At 43.1% G+C, this 18,804-nt stretch overlaps 1 protein-coding gene across 4 annotated transcripts; it reads left to right on the top strand.

Moving 5' to 3' along the window:
- The first annotated feature begins 313 nt into the window (after positions 1-313).
- On the top strand, positions 314-18,438 carry NFRKB (nuclear factor related to kappaB binding protein). 4 transcript variants are annotated; one of them, XM_066564367.1, is made up of 27 exons: positions 447-624; positions 824-873; positions 961-1,101; positions 1,503-1,704; positions 1,795-1,922; positions 3,010-3,184; positions 3,347-3,448; positions 3,993-4,066; positions 4,466-4,550; positions 4,781-4,961; positions 5,155-5,263; positions 5,697-5,823; positions 6,837-6,902; positions 7,878-7,957; positions 8,038-8,078; positions 8,503-8,563; positions 9,394-9,568; positions 9,884-9,990; positions 10,442-10,565; positions 10,949-11,025; positions 11,659-11,879; positions 12,383-12,653; positions 13,317-13,535; positions 13,967-14,743; positions 15,599-15,705; positions 16,446-16,581; positions 17,319-18,438. In XM_066564367.1, the coding sequence occupies exons 3-27, from the start codon at positions 979-981 to the stop codon at positions 17,442-17,444; spliced, it is 3,894 nt and encodes a 1,297-aa protein (XP_066420464.1). In that variant the 5' UTR covers positions 447-624; positions 824-873; positions 961-978; the 3' UTR covers positions 17,445-18,438. The 4 variants fall into 4 exon arrangements, with proteins under 4 accessions (XP_066420465.1, XP_066420464.1, XP_066420466.1 ...); XM_066564368.1 differs by lacking the exons at positions 447-624; positions 824-873 and adding an exon at positions 314-339; XM_066564369.1 differs by lacking the exon at positions 824-873 and having other exon boundaries at positions 8,506-8,563.
- The last annotated feature ends 366 nt before the right edge of the window (positions 18,439-18,804 follow it).

Below are 18,804 nucleotides of genomic sequence, written 5' to 3'. Positions count from 1 at the left end.
GAGAGACAGGAAGAACCTCCGTTTGCTGTATGAAAATTGGCATTAAAATTCAAAATATTCAGCCTTTCAACACTTCATTGTAATATTACCACAGCATCTCAATGACTAATCCACTGCACAGGACTGCAGCCAAGCCGTATAAATCTGCAACTGATAGGTGGCTTCAGCATTCCACCGTATTTTTAGGGGAACTTACACATTTGTCCTCTTGTAGGCCACTGCACTATCGCCGCCTGTCGTGACTCCGGGGCCGCGCGCATGCGCACTTCGGCAGGGCGGGGCGTTTGCGCAGGCGCGGCAGCGCCGCCGCCTTCCGCCTTCAGCCGGGCCGCGTGAGGGGTATGAAATAAACCTGTTTTCCTGTTTTCTTCGCTGTCCCACCCGGTTTATTGCGTGTTTTTATTGCCCTTTTCTTTATTTCGCGTGTTTTATGCGTTTCTTCGCAGCTCAGAGCGGTCCGGCTGTGTCGCGCCGGAGGGGACGGGGCTCCTGGCCCTGTCACACCTTCAACCTGAGACAAACCCCACCTTAGACCTGACCTTCGCTTCTGCACCCTAAAACCGCCTTTTGGATTTAAATGTAGTCTGTCCTGGTGTTTAACAGTGTTGAAAAGAGTTCCTGCAGGTGGGAAGGAAAGTGTGATGGGTCAGCTGTACTTCCCAACCTACCTGTCTGGAAAAGCACTTCTCCATTGGCATGATCATGCTTCTCCATGTGTATTTTATATATATATGTGTGTGTGTGTATGTATGGGTTTGATATGTATGCATATATATGTGTGTGTATACATAATACACACACATATATATATATACACACACAGATATTGAAGGCCCACTCCGTAGCTACCATTTAAACAACCACCCATCAAAGGTGGGTCCTCCATCATTCCTCACATCAGGATGGATGTATCTGGGTTTGGGATTTTTGTTTTTTGAGGGTTTTGCTGTCGTTTTCCAGGAGCAGGAGGGCTTGAGGATGGATTCCCTGGATCACATGCTCACAGACCCCCTGGAGCTGGAGGGCAGTTGCACACGGATTATGGAGGACTGCATGCTGGGCACCACCCGGGTCAGTCTGCCTGAGGACCTCCTGGAGGATGTGAGTAGTGCTGAGACACTTCACCTTATCATAGTCTCTATATAAACAATGTGTTTAACTCCCTCTTTGGGGCTTACAGAGCAAACTGGAAAGGGAAGGTGTTTTTGACTGCCTTGGGAAAAGTGTCAAGTGTTTGATTAATCTCAGGACAACATCTTTTAAATCAATTCTGTTATGTTCTTATTATTTTAAAATTGCCTTTAAGAAGATTGTTGCAAGCTTTGAATTTGTTTTCTTGTTAGTAGTATCAATTTCTTGACCTTTCATTTTTATGCTCTATTGTTTCCTGTGTCTTATAAAACAGTGTCTCATGACTGGTGTTACTTAAAAAGCATCAAGGGCTGGAAAATTGTCAAAAACATGGTTGCATTTTCTTCAATGTTGTTTCTTGCTTTCTTTAGCCTGAGATCTTCTTTGAGGTTGTCAGCTTGTCAACATGGCAGGAGGTCCTGACAGATGAGCAGCAAGAACACCTAAAAAAATTCCTGCCTCACTTCCCTGAGAACAACCAAGAGCATCAGAACAAACTCATCTCAGCGCTGTTCAGTGGGGAGAACTTTCGGTTTGGGAATCCGCTGCACATCGCCCAGAAACTATTCCGGGGTCAGTCAGCCTCGTGAGCTTCCCTGCAGGTTTGGGGCAAGATCTCAGCTAGCAGTTGAAAACCCAGTTTGTGTTTTGTCTTTGTTACAGATGGACACTTCAATCCCGAGGTGGTGAAGTACCGGCAGCTCTGTTACAAGTCGCAGTACAAGCGCTACTTGAGTGCCCAGCAGCAGTACTTCTACAGGCTGCTCAAGCAGATCCTCGCTTCCCGCAATGTGAGTGTGTTCTGGGATGAATAACTTGTCTTTAAAAGTTATTAAAGTTATTAAAAGTGTCTTGGTGCAGTCACAGTTCTCTGAGGCCTTTCCTCTGATGAACTGAATGAGTAATGCTTCTGGATTTTCCAGTGGGCCAGATAGACCCGTTGCTATATTTCAGGCTGTGTAACTCTCATAGCTCTCACTTGTGTGACCTGTCTTCTTTTCATGCCCACCTTGTTCCCACTTCCTGCATTTGCACCTTTGCAACTTATTATTTTCTTAACAAGTCATTCTACCTTTGTTTGTTTACCATTTCTGAAGCAACTACAGTTAGAAAATATGTGGATCTAAACCTCTGATTCTCATTCCTCCAAATCCCTGGTAAAGTCTTCCTCTGTGGATACTTCTGTGAGCAAATTTTTACCAACTGAAATGTGTTTATTGCTCATTTATTTTCATTACACTTAGACATTGAAACATTTAGTATGTAGGGATGAAGAAGAAAGTCTGTCTTTGTAAAATGGCCTACAATGTTGTGAGAAATAGAGAATCCCAGAATGATTTGGGTTGGAAGAAACCTTAAAGCTCATCTCATTCCTATCCCCTGCCATGGGCAAGGACACCTTTCATTAGACCAGGTTGCTCCTGGCCTTGAACACTTCCAGGGATGGGGCATCCACAGCTTAATTGGGCAACAATATAGAATACATGGGAAGTTATTTCCTCTGTAGCCATGAGAAGTAAAATGTTTTTTTCAAAGGACACATTGTTACATATTTGTGTGGAAACAACACCTCACACCAATGATTTTAGTTCTTCTCAACAGTTCACATAAGCTGGCACATAGTGTTACGTGTGGAGAAGAAGGTGCAGAAATTTCACCTGGTTTTTTTCTCCCCTTTAAACGATGGTCTAAAATGCTAGGTTTAAAATCCTGTGTGTGGCAGATACTGATTCTTCCTAAGGTTCCCCTTGTACAGATCTGAGACGCTGATGGCACCTCATGGTAACCTTGCTGGAAGTTATCTGAGCTGGGCTTACCTCTCCTGGCTTACAGCACTGTAGCTGCCATAGCTAATGTCACATGAATCTCTCCTTTCAGCACTTGCTGGAATTAGCTAGGAAAGGAGGCCCTGACATGACCGTAAGGAGAAAGCACTTCCCACCAACATACGACTCAGAAGAACGAGACAAACGGACACATCGGCGCTACTTGAAGATCCTGAGGGAAGTGAAAGAAGAGTGTGGAGACACTGCTTTGTCTTCTGATGAAGAAGGTAATGCCCTGTGCTGAACTGAAGACTCCATGTGTGAATGGAAAAAGACACATTTTTGATTCTGGGCTCTACTTCCACTGGCTGGGATCTAATGAACACATGGTAATAGTTAAGCAGATTGGTGATGGGTCTTGCAGAAGTAAATTTATACCTCTGTTTTAGATCTAATCTCTTGGCCTCCACGTTCTCCAGCACGTTGTTCAAGTCCACCAGTTCCCCTGAGAGTGATCCCCACGTTGTCAACCTTGGACATGAAAACTGCAGGTGAGAACCAAACAAAAGGTCAGTATGGCTAGAGGAGGGAGGACTACCTTGAGACCTTGCAGGAAATCATCTGTAATATCTATTGCTTGATGGGAAATCATGTGATGCTTCATTTTTGCAGTCTTCAAAATAGTTGACTCTTTTCCCAGTTTAATCTTTTTCTTCTTGCAATGCTAGTATTTGAACACAAGAATCATAGTTCTGTAATATTACTGATTCCTCTGTTATATTTTAGTGGTTGACGCATTAGCATAGTCCAGGTTCAAAATACTTGAGAATTCCTCCTATGGTGACTGTAATAAATTTTGCAAACTCTTTAAGCTGGTTCTGGCTTCTTTTCCATGCTTGCATCAGCAGTGAAGTCTGATGACTGAATGAAGCACTGAAATGAATGGATGAATGAATGAAGGAAATTCATATATGGAGAAATTTGTTACTGAAATTTGGAGATTGCTGGAAGTGTAAATGGATAGAAAATGGCATTCTAAGAAGTGTGGAAGGTAACAATAGAGGAAAAATCTGCAAATAATTATTTTCATTGCAGACAAGATAGAACTTGGAGAAAGTGATTTAAAGATGATGTTGAAGAAGCACCACGAGAAACGAAAACGTCAGCCTGTAAGATGTCAAAAAGTCTTGGGGGGTGGGACCACATTTTAACTTTGATGTTTTTATCTCTTAGCCATAAAGATCAGGGTACTTCTGTGTGACTAAATGATTGCTCTTTTTTGTGTGCACTTACCCATTAGCTCATTATTGTAAGTTTGGTTCAATTGTCAGTGTATAGATGCAGCTTCTGGCCATGTTCATCTTGATAGAAGGATTTTATAATTTTAGTTATGTGTTTTGGAGGGACAAAATTTTGGCTTTCAGGGTTAGAAGACTTCCCAACTTTTATTGCAGTAAATAATTTAATAAGCTGATCCTGGTGTTGAGTTTTGGGTACTTCTTCACTTTGTGGCTGTCTTAAAACTTTGTCCTTTCTCAGTTTAATTTCTCTACTGTTTTCCTGTGTAGGATCACCCGGATCTAGTCACGACAGACCTGACCCTTGAGGACATCATGACTCGAGTGAATGCTGGCAGGAAAGGTTCCTTAGCAAGTCAGTGGATCCTTTGCTTTTTTATTTCATATATGTTGATTTAAAAACTAGAGGTTTTCTGTTGAGGGGAAAGTGAAGATTTATGACAGCAGCTGGAAAGGTGGAATGGTTGATGTGTGAACGAGTGCACACAACATACATTTCTAGATACAGACTTAAATAGTTTATGACTTTCATTAAGGTATAGTAAGAAGCTAAGTATTCTTTTTAACTTTTTATCATATCTGAAGCCTTATTTGACCTCGCAACCCTCAAGAAAAAGGTGAAGGACAAGGAAGATAAGAAAAAAAAGAAGCCAAAGATTATTAAATCTGAGGTGGAAGATTTGGCTGACTCTCTTGGCAATGCAGATGGACTCCCGTCAATGTCTCAGGATTTTTCCCCCCTCCCTCTGTCATCTGTCAAAGAGGAGTAAGTGTTCCAGAGGGCCCTGAACACCTAAAATGGATGGAAAAAGCAACATGTTTCAGCTCACGTTTTTGTGGGACTGTTGCAGGCTGCGTTTTCATGCAGTTTGGGATGTGTGAAATACGTGGTGTTCATCTTTGTATATGGAGGTGATATTTACTCAGTGGATTTACTCTGCGTTCTCTTTCTTTTGAAGACCTCTTGAAGATATGAAGCCATGCCTTGAAGTAAATGAAATATCATCCAGCTTCTTTTTCCTTCTTTTGGAGATACTGTTTCTGGAAGGACCTGCTATTCTCTCTGTGGTAAGGAACCACCCACTTACTAGGAAGCAAAGAATACAGGAGCTTACAGCTTTGTATAGTGACTTTTCTCCAGACTTACTTTGCTGTAAATTATAATAAGATTTAGATTACATATTAAAGAAATTAAACCTTGTGGGAGTGCTACCACATTCTGGTTTTAACATGTTTCATGAGTTTAGTCAGTTGAATCTGTGAGTTTTTCTATACCCATGCTATAGAACATGGTTAGATATATTTTCTATATTAAGGGCAGAGATCGGGAAGTGTTTTCCCCTTCTTTGGTGCTGAGTTACTTGAAAAAGTCAGGTGATTATTTCACGTACATAAAAACCTTTTTGTCCCCTGCATATGTTCAGCTGGTTTGTTTTCTGTGAAGACAGTCATAGTTTAAACTTGTGAGATCATTACTAAAATAATTATCTTTCCTTTTCAGCTTGAAGATAAAGTTCTCGATTGGCAATCTTCTCATGCCAGTGCACTAAATAACTGGTTCTCCTTTGCCCCTAATTGGTCTGAATTGGTTTTACCTGCCTTGCAGTATTTGGCAGGTGATAGCAGAGGTAAGAAGAGATGTTAAAAATACTAATTGTGCTTGCTCCTCTGTTCTAGTCAGTCCTGGTTTGCATTATAGCTCTAATCAACTTCTCATTCACCACTACAAGAAATCCTTGTATTGCTTGCAGTATTTCTGTGATAGGCTGTTTGGTTGACATGCCTTGGTTGTGGTCGACTTATTTTGCATGTGGATAGTAGATAAGACCCAGCATGATTCCCAAGTATGTGAAAATGTCTGTGAAATTGCCTCTAGACAGACAGTTTCTCATGTTCTGATCGTGGCTTCAGGCAGGGTATTTGAAGCAGGAAGGAATTAGTCTCTTCCCCCACAGTGTGAAGTTGTAGTTGTGTTTGGAGATAATAAAAATTAAACTAGATGATGCCCTGAGCAATCCACTGAAACATGAAGTTGGCCTATCTTGGGCTTGGGCCAGTTGAGTTTCAGCCATTCCTTTCAAACTGAATTATTCTGTGGTTCTGATTTGCTTAGTGAGAAGTTTTAAAGGCAGAGACAGAGTAGATTGTGGTGGCATTGCAGCATATTGTCCATAATGCTGGTGAATACTGTAAATCTCAAGTTCTCTTCCCATGAGCCCATGAATTTTCACTGTACAATAACAGTCCCTGGGGCCTCATATTTCTTTTTCCTCTTCAGCTTGAAGATAAAGTTCTCAGCTGGCATTTTCTCATCCCGGTGCACTAAATAACTGGTCTGAACATGGTGGACAGCAGGAAGAGGCTCTTAACTGACAGCCTGTTGTTGGAAGGCTCATTATCCTGTTCTGTTCTTTCCTTGTGCTTGCCCTTATACTCTTGAGATGCTCACCTTCCCAAGGTGATAAAGGGATCCTATACCCTTCCCAAGGGCAAGGATGAATTTAGAGATGCACTTACATAACCATTTAAAATGCTCTGTCTGTCAGTGTGAGTCTTTAACTTGACAGTTTGCATAACCACAGTATGATTTTGAGGTTGGATAATGGTATAATGTCCCTGACATGTACATTTGTCATTGTAGATGCTCCTTCCAGCTTCTCACCTTTTGTTGAATTCAAGGAGAAAACTCAGCAGTGGAAATTGCTTGGTGAGTACCTTGTGTTCTTCTATGATATGTACTATAGTAAAGGTTTGTTGTTTTCTCCAGGACTTTACTTTTCATCTTTCTGCAGCCTGGAGAGAAACACAAACAGAGCTGTTAATTTCATGGTTAGGCATTTTCTTTTCTTTTAGCTGAGCTAATACATGTTTTGGTTTTGAGGTGTTCACAAGACGTCAGTATCAGCAGCAGACAGAGCATAAATGAACAAAGGCACTGGGCTGTATTTCTTTCTGTTGCTGACTTAACCATGTTTGTCAGCCTTCAAATTTGTCTGAACACCTTCCTATTTTCCCTTCTGTAGAGCATACCTTCTGATGATTCAGAGTAATTAGTAATTATCACAACTGCAAAGGAATTAAGCTTCTCTGTAGAGCAAACTGCTACTATTCTCATTTTTAAAATTCGGAACCAAAGAGCAACTTAATGATCAGTATGCTCAGGCTCATACTGATTGAATTACGGATATTCTGTGTTTATGTTCATTCCTTTAGTTACTACACAGAATTTTTCATTCTTAACTATGGTGATTCTAGTGATCACATTTGCAGGCTTAAACTGGCAGAGATTTGGAGTCAGGAAGCTTTTCCTCTGATCCCTTTCGCAGTTTTTGGTGGAGGTTATGTAGGCCAGTGTTTCTGCTCATGGATTCAGTAACTGGGATTACTTTGGAGAGTGGGAACAGGGGACTGTGTCCCAAACTGCATCTTGCCTTCTGTGCTAGGAGTTGAAGCACCATCTTTTTTTGTACCAGCAGAATCACTGGGGACTTAGCATTTCCTGGGAATCACTGGGATTTAGCATTTCCTAAGCCTGGAGGTGCTCAAATATTGCAGTTTGAACATCTGTGACTGGTGATGCATTGAGGAGAGAAGGGAACAGGAGAGGACTGGGAATTACAAGCATCTGGCTTCCTAACAATTACAAGAGTACTATTTTTACATTTTCATTATTTCTTACTAGGTAGTTACCAAGATCATGAGAAGGAACTGGCAGCACTGTTTCATCTCTGGTTGGAGACCAAAGACCAGACTTTTTTCAAAGTGAGTGAGACAAAAATCACCTTCTAGGAGCATAAAACCTGACTGTGTTCTACCCAACACTAACATTTCTTTCTCAATAGGAAAATGAAGAAAGCTCAGATGCCATGCCACTGCCCAGAGTGTAAGTGTGCAACACTGCTTGAAAGCCTTTGTAGTGCTGCTGAATCTGTGAGATTTGGGCCTTGTGCCTCTGGATCTTAAAATAAAACAATTTTACATCATGGGGCAGGAGAAAATTTGATAGTTTGATTTTATAATTGCAGTAACTGGACTTCATGAAATCAACTGATTTTATCCAAGTTCACATATATTATCAGAGCAAAGCTGCAGTCTAGCTTAGGTTCTGCTAATGAGATAATTTATAGTCCTTGCTTGCCTTCAGGTACTGCACATAGCATACTTTAAGATTTCTGCAGGGCTTGCTTTTGTTACCATAAATATTTTCAGGATTTGTTCAGAAGAATTTGCAGAAGGATGAGGGAATTCATCGTTTGGGACTGTTGTGGGCTTCTTGTGCTCAGAACTGATGGTGCCCTTTGTTTCAGAAGGACTGACTATGTAGTCCGGCCTAGCACTGGAGAGGAGAAACGGGTGTTTCAAGAGCAAGTAAGAAGAGACTCTTTATTTTAAAGGCACTTGTTAAAACAGTTGGCCACTAAATCAGGAGAATTTGTGTAGGACCGCAGTTTTATACTCTACACAAATGTAGTTAATGTGAAGAATTGATATGTTGCTTCTGCCTTGAAGTCAGTATCTTGGCCTTGCATAAAACTTGCTAATGACATAGCCTTGTTTCAAAACCATCAGTATTTCCAGTGGAAAAAATTAATTTCGGAAAAACTAATTGGATAAAATTAACGGACTTGATAGTGTCAGTTGGTTGTGCCAACCCCGCTGTCTCCTTTGCCATCCCCCACCATTCCCCACTTACCTCTTTATTTTTTGGCCATGTATGTGTGCAAGCAAAAAATAAGTGTCAGTGAGTGCAACCATCCACTTAGTTATCTTATCTGTAGTAGATGCAAGTGGGAATTAGAGGGCAAACTCATGATAGGGATTCTTCTCCCTTCTCTCCATGTGCTGTCTACAGGACAGAATTTATAAGTTAAATTTTGGAAATCTCTCTTTAGCCAGATAAAGGGAGGAAGGGGAAGGGGACAGAAGGTGTATCTCTTGTATTTCTGGCACCTCTCTAGTCTGTGCAGCTGCTTGACAGTGAATGCGTTGCACCTGCACACCTTGCTGAGGTGGAGCATTGTACTTTGCATGGAATAGTTTGTGATTTTCTTGATCCAAAATAAGTCTATATAGCAGTATTTGAGCCTTTCGTTTAAAAAGGCTTTCTCTAGAGAATGATAACAACTCACTTGGTAATATGACATGAGGCTTTGCTGTATATTTCCTGGTAAAGTCAGTGCTCTTGTGTTCACCTCCAGGAGCGTTACCGTTACAGCCAGCCCCACAAAGCCTTCACCTTCCGGATGCATGGCTTTGAGTCGGTTGTTGGTCCTGTGAAGGGAGTGTTTGACAAGGAAACTTCCTTAAACAAAGCCCGGGAACATTCTCTCCTGCGCTCAGACAGACCAGCATATGTCACCATTTTATCTCTTGGTAAGGTCATGGCCAGAAAAACTTCTGTAAAGAAGAAAAACATTCCTCTGACCCCTAAAACAACGATTTCAGGAACCTACATTGGGGTTGAATGCTGGTACCCAAGTTCATCGCTATTAGCACAAAGTTGGCACAGTTGATGTACTTTAAAATGATCCTTTATAATCTCTCCTCGTATTTTTGAGGGATTTTTGGGGCTAGATTTTAGTAAGCAAGTAGACACTGTGAGAGCAGTCCCAAAATTTATCTCATGGAGTACCTGAGTACTGCTGTCCAGTTACAGCTGGAAGTTTAAGCTCTGGTTTTTTGTTTCAGTTCGTGATGCTGCTGCTCGCCTTCCTAATGGAGAGGGAACTCGAGCTGAAATCTGTGAGCTGCTCAAAGATTCCCAGTTCCTAGCCCCAGATGTTACAAGTGCTCAGGTAAGTTGGATGTCTTGTCTGGCCTCAGATTCTCATAAAAATACACTGCATGTTGCCAGGCAGTATTCAGTGGCAAAGGTCCAATAGTTTTTATGCTGCTGTGATGAGCAAAAGGGAGCTGTGTACTACTATGATGAGCTGCTGCAAATCTGCACCAACTTTGGATGATGAAAAACCAGCTAGAAAAGCCATAGAGTTAACACTGTGATGGAGCTGGTCACATTTTAGATTGAGGAACAGTCAATTTTCAGAGCTTTGGTGGAAGCTCCATGTAACCCAAGGTGGCAAATACCATCCTGTGATGCCATATCTGCCCTCAGTCACTTCTCCCTCAGATGGAGATTGCTCGCAGCTTACTCAGGTTTTATACCAAATAGTATCATATTGCTATTAATCAGTTTTGGCTAGTCCAGCAAAGGATATCTTGTAATCTCTGAATTCTGAACTTCAGGTTAACACTGTTGTTAGTGGTGCTCTGGACCGACTGCATTATGAGAAAGATCCCTGTGTGAAATACGATATTGGGCGGAAGTTGTGGATCTACCTGCACCGGGACAGGACCGAGGAAGAGTTTGGTAAGCCTGAGTTGGTGATCTTAAGAATTAAAAGTGTTTATAAAGATGGATAATGAACATTGATTTGTCAGTCTAGCTTTTTTCCCTAGTCAAATTGCTTATGTTAGTCCTTCAGCACTTAATCCCAGTCTTAAAGAGCAGTGTGTCACTTTGAAGCATTTGTTTGAAAAATACCATCCCATGTGCAATAACTGCAGGTACATGTTTTTGTGTGTCTTATTTTCAACCTTTTTGGCTAATTTTCTAGATGTTTTTCTTTGCACCGTTACATGACTGTGTGTTTAATTCCTTGTCTGAAGAAGAATCTGCACCTCTTACTTAGCCCCTTCCTTAAATCAGTCTGCTTGTGTTCAGGAGCTCTAACCATTAATTTGTCCTTGCAGAACGGATCCATCATGCTCAAGCTGCTGCAGCAAAGGCCAAGAAAGCTCTTCAGAAGCCAAAACCTCCAGCTAAAATGGTAGATTTCTTTGCTCAGGGTTGCACAGCTGCTTTTGGGATTGAGAAGGAGATTAGTCTTAATTTAATCCATAAATTCTGCATCCATAGCAGGTGATGAAAATTACCATGTTTGAGTTAGTAATTCATGATGTATATGAATGTCAGTGCACAAAATGAACAGGGAGAGAGGGAACTTTTCCTCCACACAGCTTCCACTGTTATCCTCTCATTTGTGCTCCCTATCAAAGGGATGGTCTTTCAGATCTAGTTTTGAGGTTAATTTTTAACAGAGTGCGTGGAACATGTCTGTTCTCCCCCTTGCTCTGCTGAAGCCCTCAGGGTTTGGATGTCTGATATTAAATATTTCTGAAGTACTTGTCTATTGGCACATTAACCAAGGTGGAAATCTGCATGTTCTGAACGTTTGTCACAACTGAGGTGCACTTTTCCTTGAGAGCAGGAGCAGCCAAACACACCAATTCATCCAAGGTTACAGCTGGGGAAAGGCAGACAGTCAGTCACGTTGGATTTCAGGATTTAACAGCAGAGCGTCATTCACCACCATATAGAACTCAGGTTGAAGTGCTCAGCCTACTGTAAGGTGCAGCAATTAACCCTAGATTTTGTGATGCTGAATGTGGTTTCTTTGTAGAAGTCGAGTAGTAAGGAGGGTACTGTGAAAGCCCTCCCCACCAGCACAGCAGATCCTAGTCAGCTGAGCCTCAGTGACTCCAGCATGCCACCAACTCCTGTGACTCCTGTGACACCAACTGCCCCTGCATTGCCAGCAACACCCATCTCACCCCCACCGGTGTCTGCAGTCAGCAAGAGTGTATCTGGTGCTGGGTCAGAGCCAGCAAAACCCAGCCAGAGGTACTGCTTCTGTCCCCTATGTCACTTGGGAATGCTGCTGGCTGTTTTTCAATAATTTGTATAACTCAGTAGTGAGGGAGTTGGGGTTATTTAGCCTGGAGAAGAGGAGGCTCAGGGGTGACCTTACCACTCTCTGCAACTCCCTGAAAGGGGGTTGGAGGCTGGTGAGAGTTGGACTCTTCACCCAGGAAACAGCAGCATGGCAAGAGGGCATAGTCTCAAGCTGTGCCAGGGGAAGTTCAGGTTGGGCATCAGGAGGAATTTCTTCACAAAGCATAATTAGACATTGAAAGAGGTTGCCCAGGGAGGTGGTAGAGTCTCCATCTCTGGAGGAGACCAAGGAACAAGTGGACATGGCACTCAGTGTTCTGGGCTTGGTGACAAGGTGGGGATCAGTCACAGGTTGACTCGATGATCTCAGAGGTCTTTTCCAACCTCAGTGATTCTGTGACTGTGTGAATTTCCTACATCTTTGCTGACCTATTGGCTCTGTCTTTCCGTAGTGTTCTCCTGGTGTCTTCTCCCACCACGCCCCAGCTGGGGACGTTGCTGTCCCCAGCTCAGAGCTCACAGGCACAGCCAGGGCCAGCGCCCACCCCACGTGTGGTCAGTCACAGCAGCTCCTCAGGCCTGCCACAGGTCCGTGTGGTCACTGCCCAATCCAGCCTCCCAGCTATGTCCCAGCAAGCCCCAGTGGTCACCCAGCAGCAGCCCACGTCAGTGCCTCAAATCCGTGTTCCAGCTACAGCCACACAAACCAAAGTGCTCCCTCAGGTGAGTTGGAAGGGGTAGAGTATCTGACATCTGATCTGACTTGCAGTGTTTTTGGGTGATGCACAGGCATTCTGTGCTCATTTGAAGCATGCGCTAACTGCAGTCAAGAGCACAGAAACAGTTTTATGTATGCAATACTGTTCAGTGCTCTGTTTTTTACATATTTACCTGGCATCATTAAATTGTGCATTACATAAAAAGTCCATAGAACTTAGAATCACAGAATCGTTAAGCTTAGAAAACTCTGTCAAGATCATCAATTCCAGCAAAGAACACAGCAGCAACACTGCCATGTTCACTACTAAACCATATCCTTAAGTGCATCATCCACACATTTTTTTGAATGCTTCCAGGGATGTTGACTCCACCACTGCCCTGGGCAGTCCATTCTCATGCTTTACAACCCTTTCTGTGAAAAGAAATTTCCTAATATCCAACTTAACCTCCCTGGTGCAACTCTGGGCCAATTCCTCTTGTCCTGTCATTTGTTACCTGGAAAAAGATACTGACACCCATGTCACTACAATTCCAAGTAGTTGGAATCCTTGCAAGGGAATTCTTGTGAACTTCCCTGAACTCGCAAGCTAACACAATACAAAGAAGAATCACTAGACCGTTCCTACTGTGGTAGTCTGCTCATAGTCTTCCTCCTCTCTTCTGTAGGCTGTGATGACTCTGCCTGTAAAAGCTCAGAGTAGCCCTGTGCAGGTGCCAAGAGCAGGAAGCTCCATGGCCAGCCAGGCAGGTATCACTGTGACGGGGCTGCCTGCAGTGCCCAGCCCTGCTGTGAAGCCAGTGACCAGCTCTCCAGGCAGTTCTGCTGCCAGCACCTCCTCCACCACTATCATTCAGAACGTGGCTGGCCAGAACATCATCAAGCAGGTGAGAGGGAGGGAGAGACTTGGAACTGGGCTCCACAACCTGATTGTTCCCTGTTGTGCAGATGTAAACATTTGAGAGCTGTAATGCTGTGTAAGTTGATGGACTGTGCAGGCTGACACAGTTGCTAGTTTTGTGTGTTTGAGCCCTGTTTTCATGTACAGGTGAAAGATGTGTTTGTGCAGGTTCTTTAGTGATCTCTCCTTCATTTTGTTTGGAAAAGAAACTAACCCCACAAGTATTTCCTATTTCAGATGGGATTGGGAATGCCATCTGATAAACAACCAGAACTATTTTCAGTAGTGTACTGAGTGCTAGTCTTATTCCACTTGCATTCTAGTGGGAGCAAACATCATCCTGTTGGGAAGTTCTGCTTTGAGTGTGCTTTGGACCTTGTCCCAGTTTGACAGAACCATTTCTCTGATCTCTCCCAGGTGGCTATTACAGGACAACTCGGCGTGAAGACCCAGGCTGGAAGTGGCATTCCACTCACAGCAACCAATTTTCGGATCCAAGGGAAGGATGTGTTGCGCCTGCCCCCATCCTCCATCACCACAGACGCGAAGGGACAAACAGTGCTGCGCATCACTCCAGATATGATGGCCACCCTGGCCAAGTCTCAAGTCACTACTGTCAAACTGACTCAGGACCTCTTCACAGCAGCTGCGGGAAGCAGTGCTGGTGGGAAAGGCATCTCTGCGACTTTGCACGTGACATCCAACCCTGTCCAGACTGCTGAGTCTCCAGCCAAGACAAGCACGGTGTCTCCTGCCTCTTCCAGCCCAGCCGGAGGCACCGTGGTTAAAGTGACTCCTGACTTAAAGACTGCAGAGCCAACAAGTTCTGCTTTCCGCCTGATGCCTGCCCTGGGCATGACTGTGGCAGATCAGAAGAGCAAAACCATAACCACAGTGGCATCCACGGAGGCCAAGCCAGCTGCCACTATCAGAATTGTGCAGGGGCTGGGGGTGATACCCCCCAAAGCTGGGCAGACCATAACGGTAGCCACTCATGCTAAGCAGGTGCCCTCGTCCTCGGCGGTGAGCATTGCTGGCACAGGCCACACCTCCTTACCCACCATGAGTGCCACAGTGTCCAAAGCAGTTGCCGTGGCCTCAGGAACTGCGGGAACCCCCATAACCATTGGTACAGGAGCCACAGCTGTGCGGCAGGTGCCCGTCAGCACCACAGTGGTATCAACATCCCAGGCAGTGAGTAATGCTGAGCTCTCACTGGGGGTGGGGAAAGAAGGGGGGTGCCAAATACACTGATGTTTTATGGCTGAAAACTGCTCTTTGCATCCACAGAGACTCAAATTACTGTGGCAGTCATGCAATGGTTGTATTTAGGTTCTAAATTTTAGGTTGTAAAGGACATTAAAGTTCATTCAGTCCCATCCCCTGCCATGGGCAGGGACACCTTCCACTAGATCAGGTTGCTCCAAGCCTCATCCAACCTGGCCTTAAACAGTTCCAAGGATGAGGAAGCCACAATGTATTCTGGGTATGGGTCTGCAACTCATTTCATGGTGTTCAAATTGCAGCTAAATGCCCCCAAAAAGTCAGATACTTCCCTTATGTCCTTTTGCAAGTGAATGAAATAAACTTTGCATATCTGAAGTCCTGCCTTATGCAGCTCTGTGTCTTGCCCCACACCTTGGCAATAATTTCCCTTGGAATGGTGTCATAGAACATTCAGAACTAGAAGTGCTTATTACTTGTACTAACTTTTTTACTGATTTCATCCTTGAATGCTATTTTAATGCCCTGATCTGAAGGCACCATAAACTGTATTGTGGTTACGTAAGCTAAATGACGTTATGGTGGTTTCCTAAGGATAAAAATCATGGATCCTGTGGTGCAAAGATGATGTGGATTTTCAGGGTTCACACAGTTGTGTAGTGAATGAGAGGGATGTGAATTTTAAGGAGCCTGAACTGGAGCACAAATTTCATCAGCAAAGCTGCTGCTGGTTTCTGCTCACAGGACTCTCACAAAGCGGGTGTTGTCAACCAGTTTCTCTGCTGAGCTCCCCATGGCTCCTCATGTGTTCTTCCCATTCCCCAGGGCAAACTTCCAGCACGGATCACAGTACCCCTGTCAGTGATCAGCCAGCCAGTGAAGGGCAAGAGCGTGGTCAGTGCCCCCATCATCAAGGGCAACATTGGCGCCAAGTGAGTGCTTTGCATCTCATAGTTCTGCTTTAGAAATTGGCTGAGGAAGGTCTGTGTTCGGTGGGTTTCTGGGGAGCAAGCAGACAGAGACTGGAATAGGATTGCAGTCTGTTAACAGGTCCATCAGCTGCAAGAAACTGAGTGGATATGGTGTCTGCAATGAGATTGTAACTTTTAGTTATTTATTTTGAGATGCAGGTTCTAGCAAATACACCAAAGAAAAAACATTCTGTGCCTTGAAACCAGCTGTTCAATTAGTTCTGTGTGTTTGAGCAAGAATTAACACACTGAAAAATATCTGTAATCTGAGGCTATCTCTCCATTCAAGAGAAGATAACTGCCTTAGTGAGAATTCTTCTGGCATTCAGATATTGAAGGCTTTTTGTTTATTCTTCCATAAATTCTGATAGTGTTTCCCTTAGTTAATATTTCAAGTGCTCAGCTGTTTTCTGCATTGTGAAGTGTTCAGGTCTGATCAGGCTAACCCAGTGTGTGCATGGTCCAGAGTTAATGGTGTGATTTGTGTGCTAAATTAATTCTCTGTCATATTTATAAATGCTGGCATAAACTTGTCACTAGTATATTTGCCTGTTCTATGGAGGGGAAAAAACCCCACTACTTAAAATGGTTAGTCCATGTGGTAGAACTATAATCTACTAGCAATTGAAGAATGGTTTGGAGTTGGAAAGATTGAACCTGCTGTGCTGTTTACTAACCTTTCAACAATTATTATTCCTTAGCATCAGTGGATTAGGCAGAAATATCATTCTGACTACAATGCCAGCAGGGACTAAACTGATTGCTGGGAACAAGCCTGTGAGTTTTCTGACTGCACAGCAACTACAGCAGCTGCAGCAGCAAGGCCAAGCCACACAGGTAAGGGCACCTGGAATGATCATTCTATTTGCTTTTTAATGACTTAACATCTCCATTAGGGCATTACACTGGATACATGGGATTGCGGAAAAAAAACCAGGCACACAGCTTGGTTGTAGTGTTTGCATTTAGCACATGGAATCCATCATCACCTTTATGTTCTCTCCATCCAAATAAAGTTTTTAAATGTTTTTGAAGCACTGCCAGTATAATGAATGTAAAACCAAAGGTCCTGTCAGGATTTTTCTATACATGCAGCAGTCTTTGTAGTGCTTTGTACTTTAGCTTTTGTGGGTCATTTTTTCTTGAAGAAATCACATAACTGATTTGCATATCCATCTTTCTGTCTGGAAATTTAGTGTTCCATAATTCCAAATCATTAATCTGCATCGACAGCTGATATTAACAAGTCTGTAGAAGTGAGGTATCCAGTGGATCCAAGTCCTTCTTCTGAAAATGTGTAAAAGCAGCTGACATACAGGTTTTTATTCAAACTAGTTTTCAGGCCGCCTTCTCTCATCTGGAAGTCTCCTGTCACCATCTCTCATGGGCAGTAGATGGAATGATCTTCTTATGACATATTCTGTTCTGGCAGTGTTTTTGGTGCTTGGTGTTGTTCTAATCACTGAGTTTTTGTTGGCAGCAGAAGCAGGTACTTCACCAGAGCACAGTGCAGGTGCAGTCATTGTGTCACCAGGTTGTTCTTGAGATGAGTTATTTCTTTCCATTTCACACAGGTGCGAATTCAAACAGTTCCAGCCTCCCATCTCCAGCAGGGAACAGTCTCTGGCTCAACTAAAGCAGTGTCCACTGTGGTTGTGACAACAGCTCCATCTCCAAAGCAGACTCAGGATCAGCTGTGACCACTGGTTTTAACATGGATCACTTTCTAAGAACTTCCCTGAGCCTGTTGTCATCCTCCATCCAACCAAACACCTGAGGCTGCCTAACGCCAGCCATGGCTTGGAATTGGACTGGGTTCTGCCCTTGCTTCTCCAGGGTCAGCACTGCCATGTCTGGGTAGAAATTCCACAGAAAAAACCATGCTGTACTGCAAAACAAAATGTTTCAATTCAGACGTGAAAATCCGGGTTCTGTTAAATTGTTGTTTTAAGAAACGTCTTGCTGTTTTTTGTTCTTTTTTCATCCAAAGGACTTTTTGCAAATACAGTTCCTGTGCATTTTCAGTTGTAGACAAAGCAGTTATCTGGATCTTCATTAAGCAGGGAAGGTTGCTTGGAAGGGGTTGTTGAGTGGCTTTTCAAAGTCATGGAGAAGATGTCTGCTTTTACTGGAGTCTGGCTGTCACTACTGTTACCTAGTGACTCAGGATGGTGTCTTTGACACCAGAGTTACTGTAACTTACATCCGTGTCATGTTACTGTCAAAGACAGGGTGAGAGTCAAAGTGGTTTTTTTGCTGTAACAGAGTGAGCATGGGGGAGAGGGAGATGAGATACAGAGATACTTGTTCACTGTGTGAACAAGTCTGTCAGCAAATTGGACTGTAGTGGAAAGGAAAAAATTGATGTTCACAAGAACAATCCTCTTTTAGTTTTCTTCAACATAGAAACCTTTTTATCAGTGGAAACAAACTGTACCTTGATTTAAAAGGTTGGAATATGTTTTCAACTACACCCAAACTGTTGTCTCTTGGGTTCTGAAGAAACACTTTAACCCGTGACCCTGGCCATTAGTTTTGGTTTTACTTTTGTAGTTTTATCTGTCTATGTAAATATTTTTGAATTTTGCACATACTGGAGATGAATTTGTGACTGTTCTGACATGACCTTGAAGCTGAATGAGGTCAAAAGATGTGCTGGACCAGGAGAAGAATAAAAGTGTAGAAAGCCTTATAGATCTCTGCCATATCCTTTTGGTTCTCTACAGTGTGTTTTGTGTACAGTCATTGTCCAGGGCTAATAACCTGGTCTTCTTGATAGGATGGTTCTTTTTAACCTGGTCTTTTTTTGTAGGCTTTTTTTTTTTTTAAGATGTGGTTTGCTCCAAGTTATATATTATAGAATATAATATGCTTAAAGAACCAAATTGTACAGTTCAGGACTGTTGTGGTTGGAGCTCTGTGTGTGTTACTGTTTTGCTGGGCTTCAGGCTGGGGCTGTGGATCTTTCACAACATCTGCTTTGTGAGAGTCCTGTGAGCAGAAACCAGTTAGTGCATCTAACCCACTTCCCACTTTGAAGGAAAACAGCTATTTCAGTAA

Source organism: Molothrus aeneus, chromosome 22, assembly GCF_037042795.1.
Source record: "Molothrus aeneus isolate 106 chromosome 22, BPBGC_Maene_1.0, whole genome shotgun sequence".
NCBI lineage: Eukaryota > Metazoa > Chordata > Aves > Passeriformes > Icteridae > Molothrus > Molothrus aeneus.
This window is presented reverse-complemented; position numbering and strand designations above follow the sequence as displayed.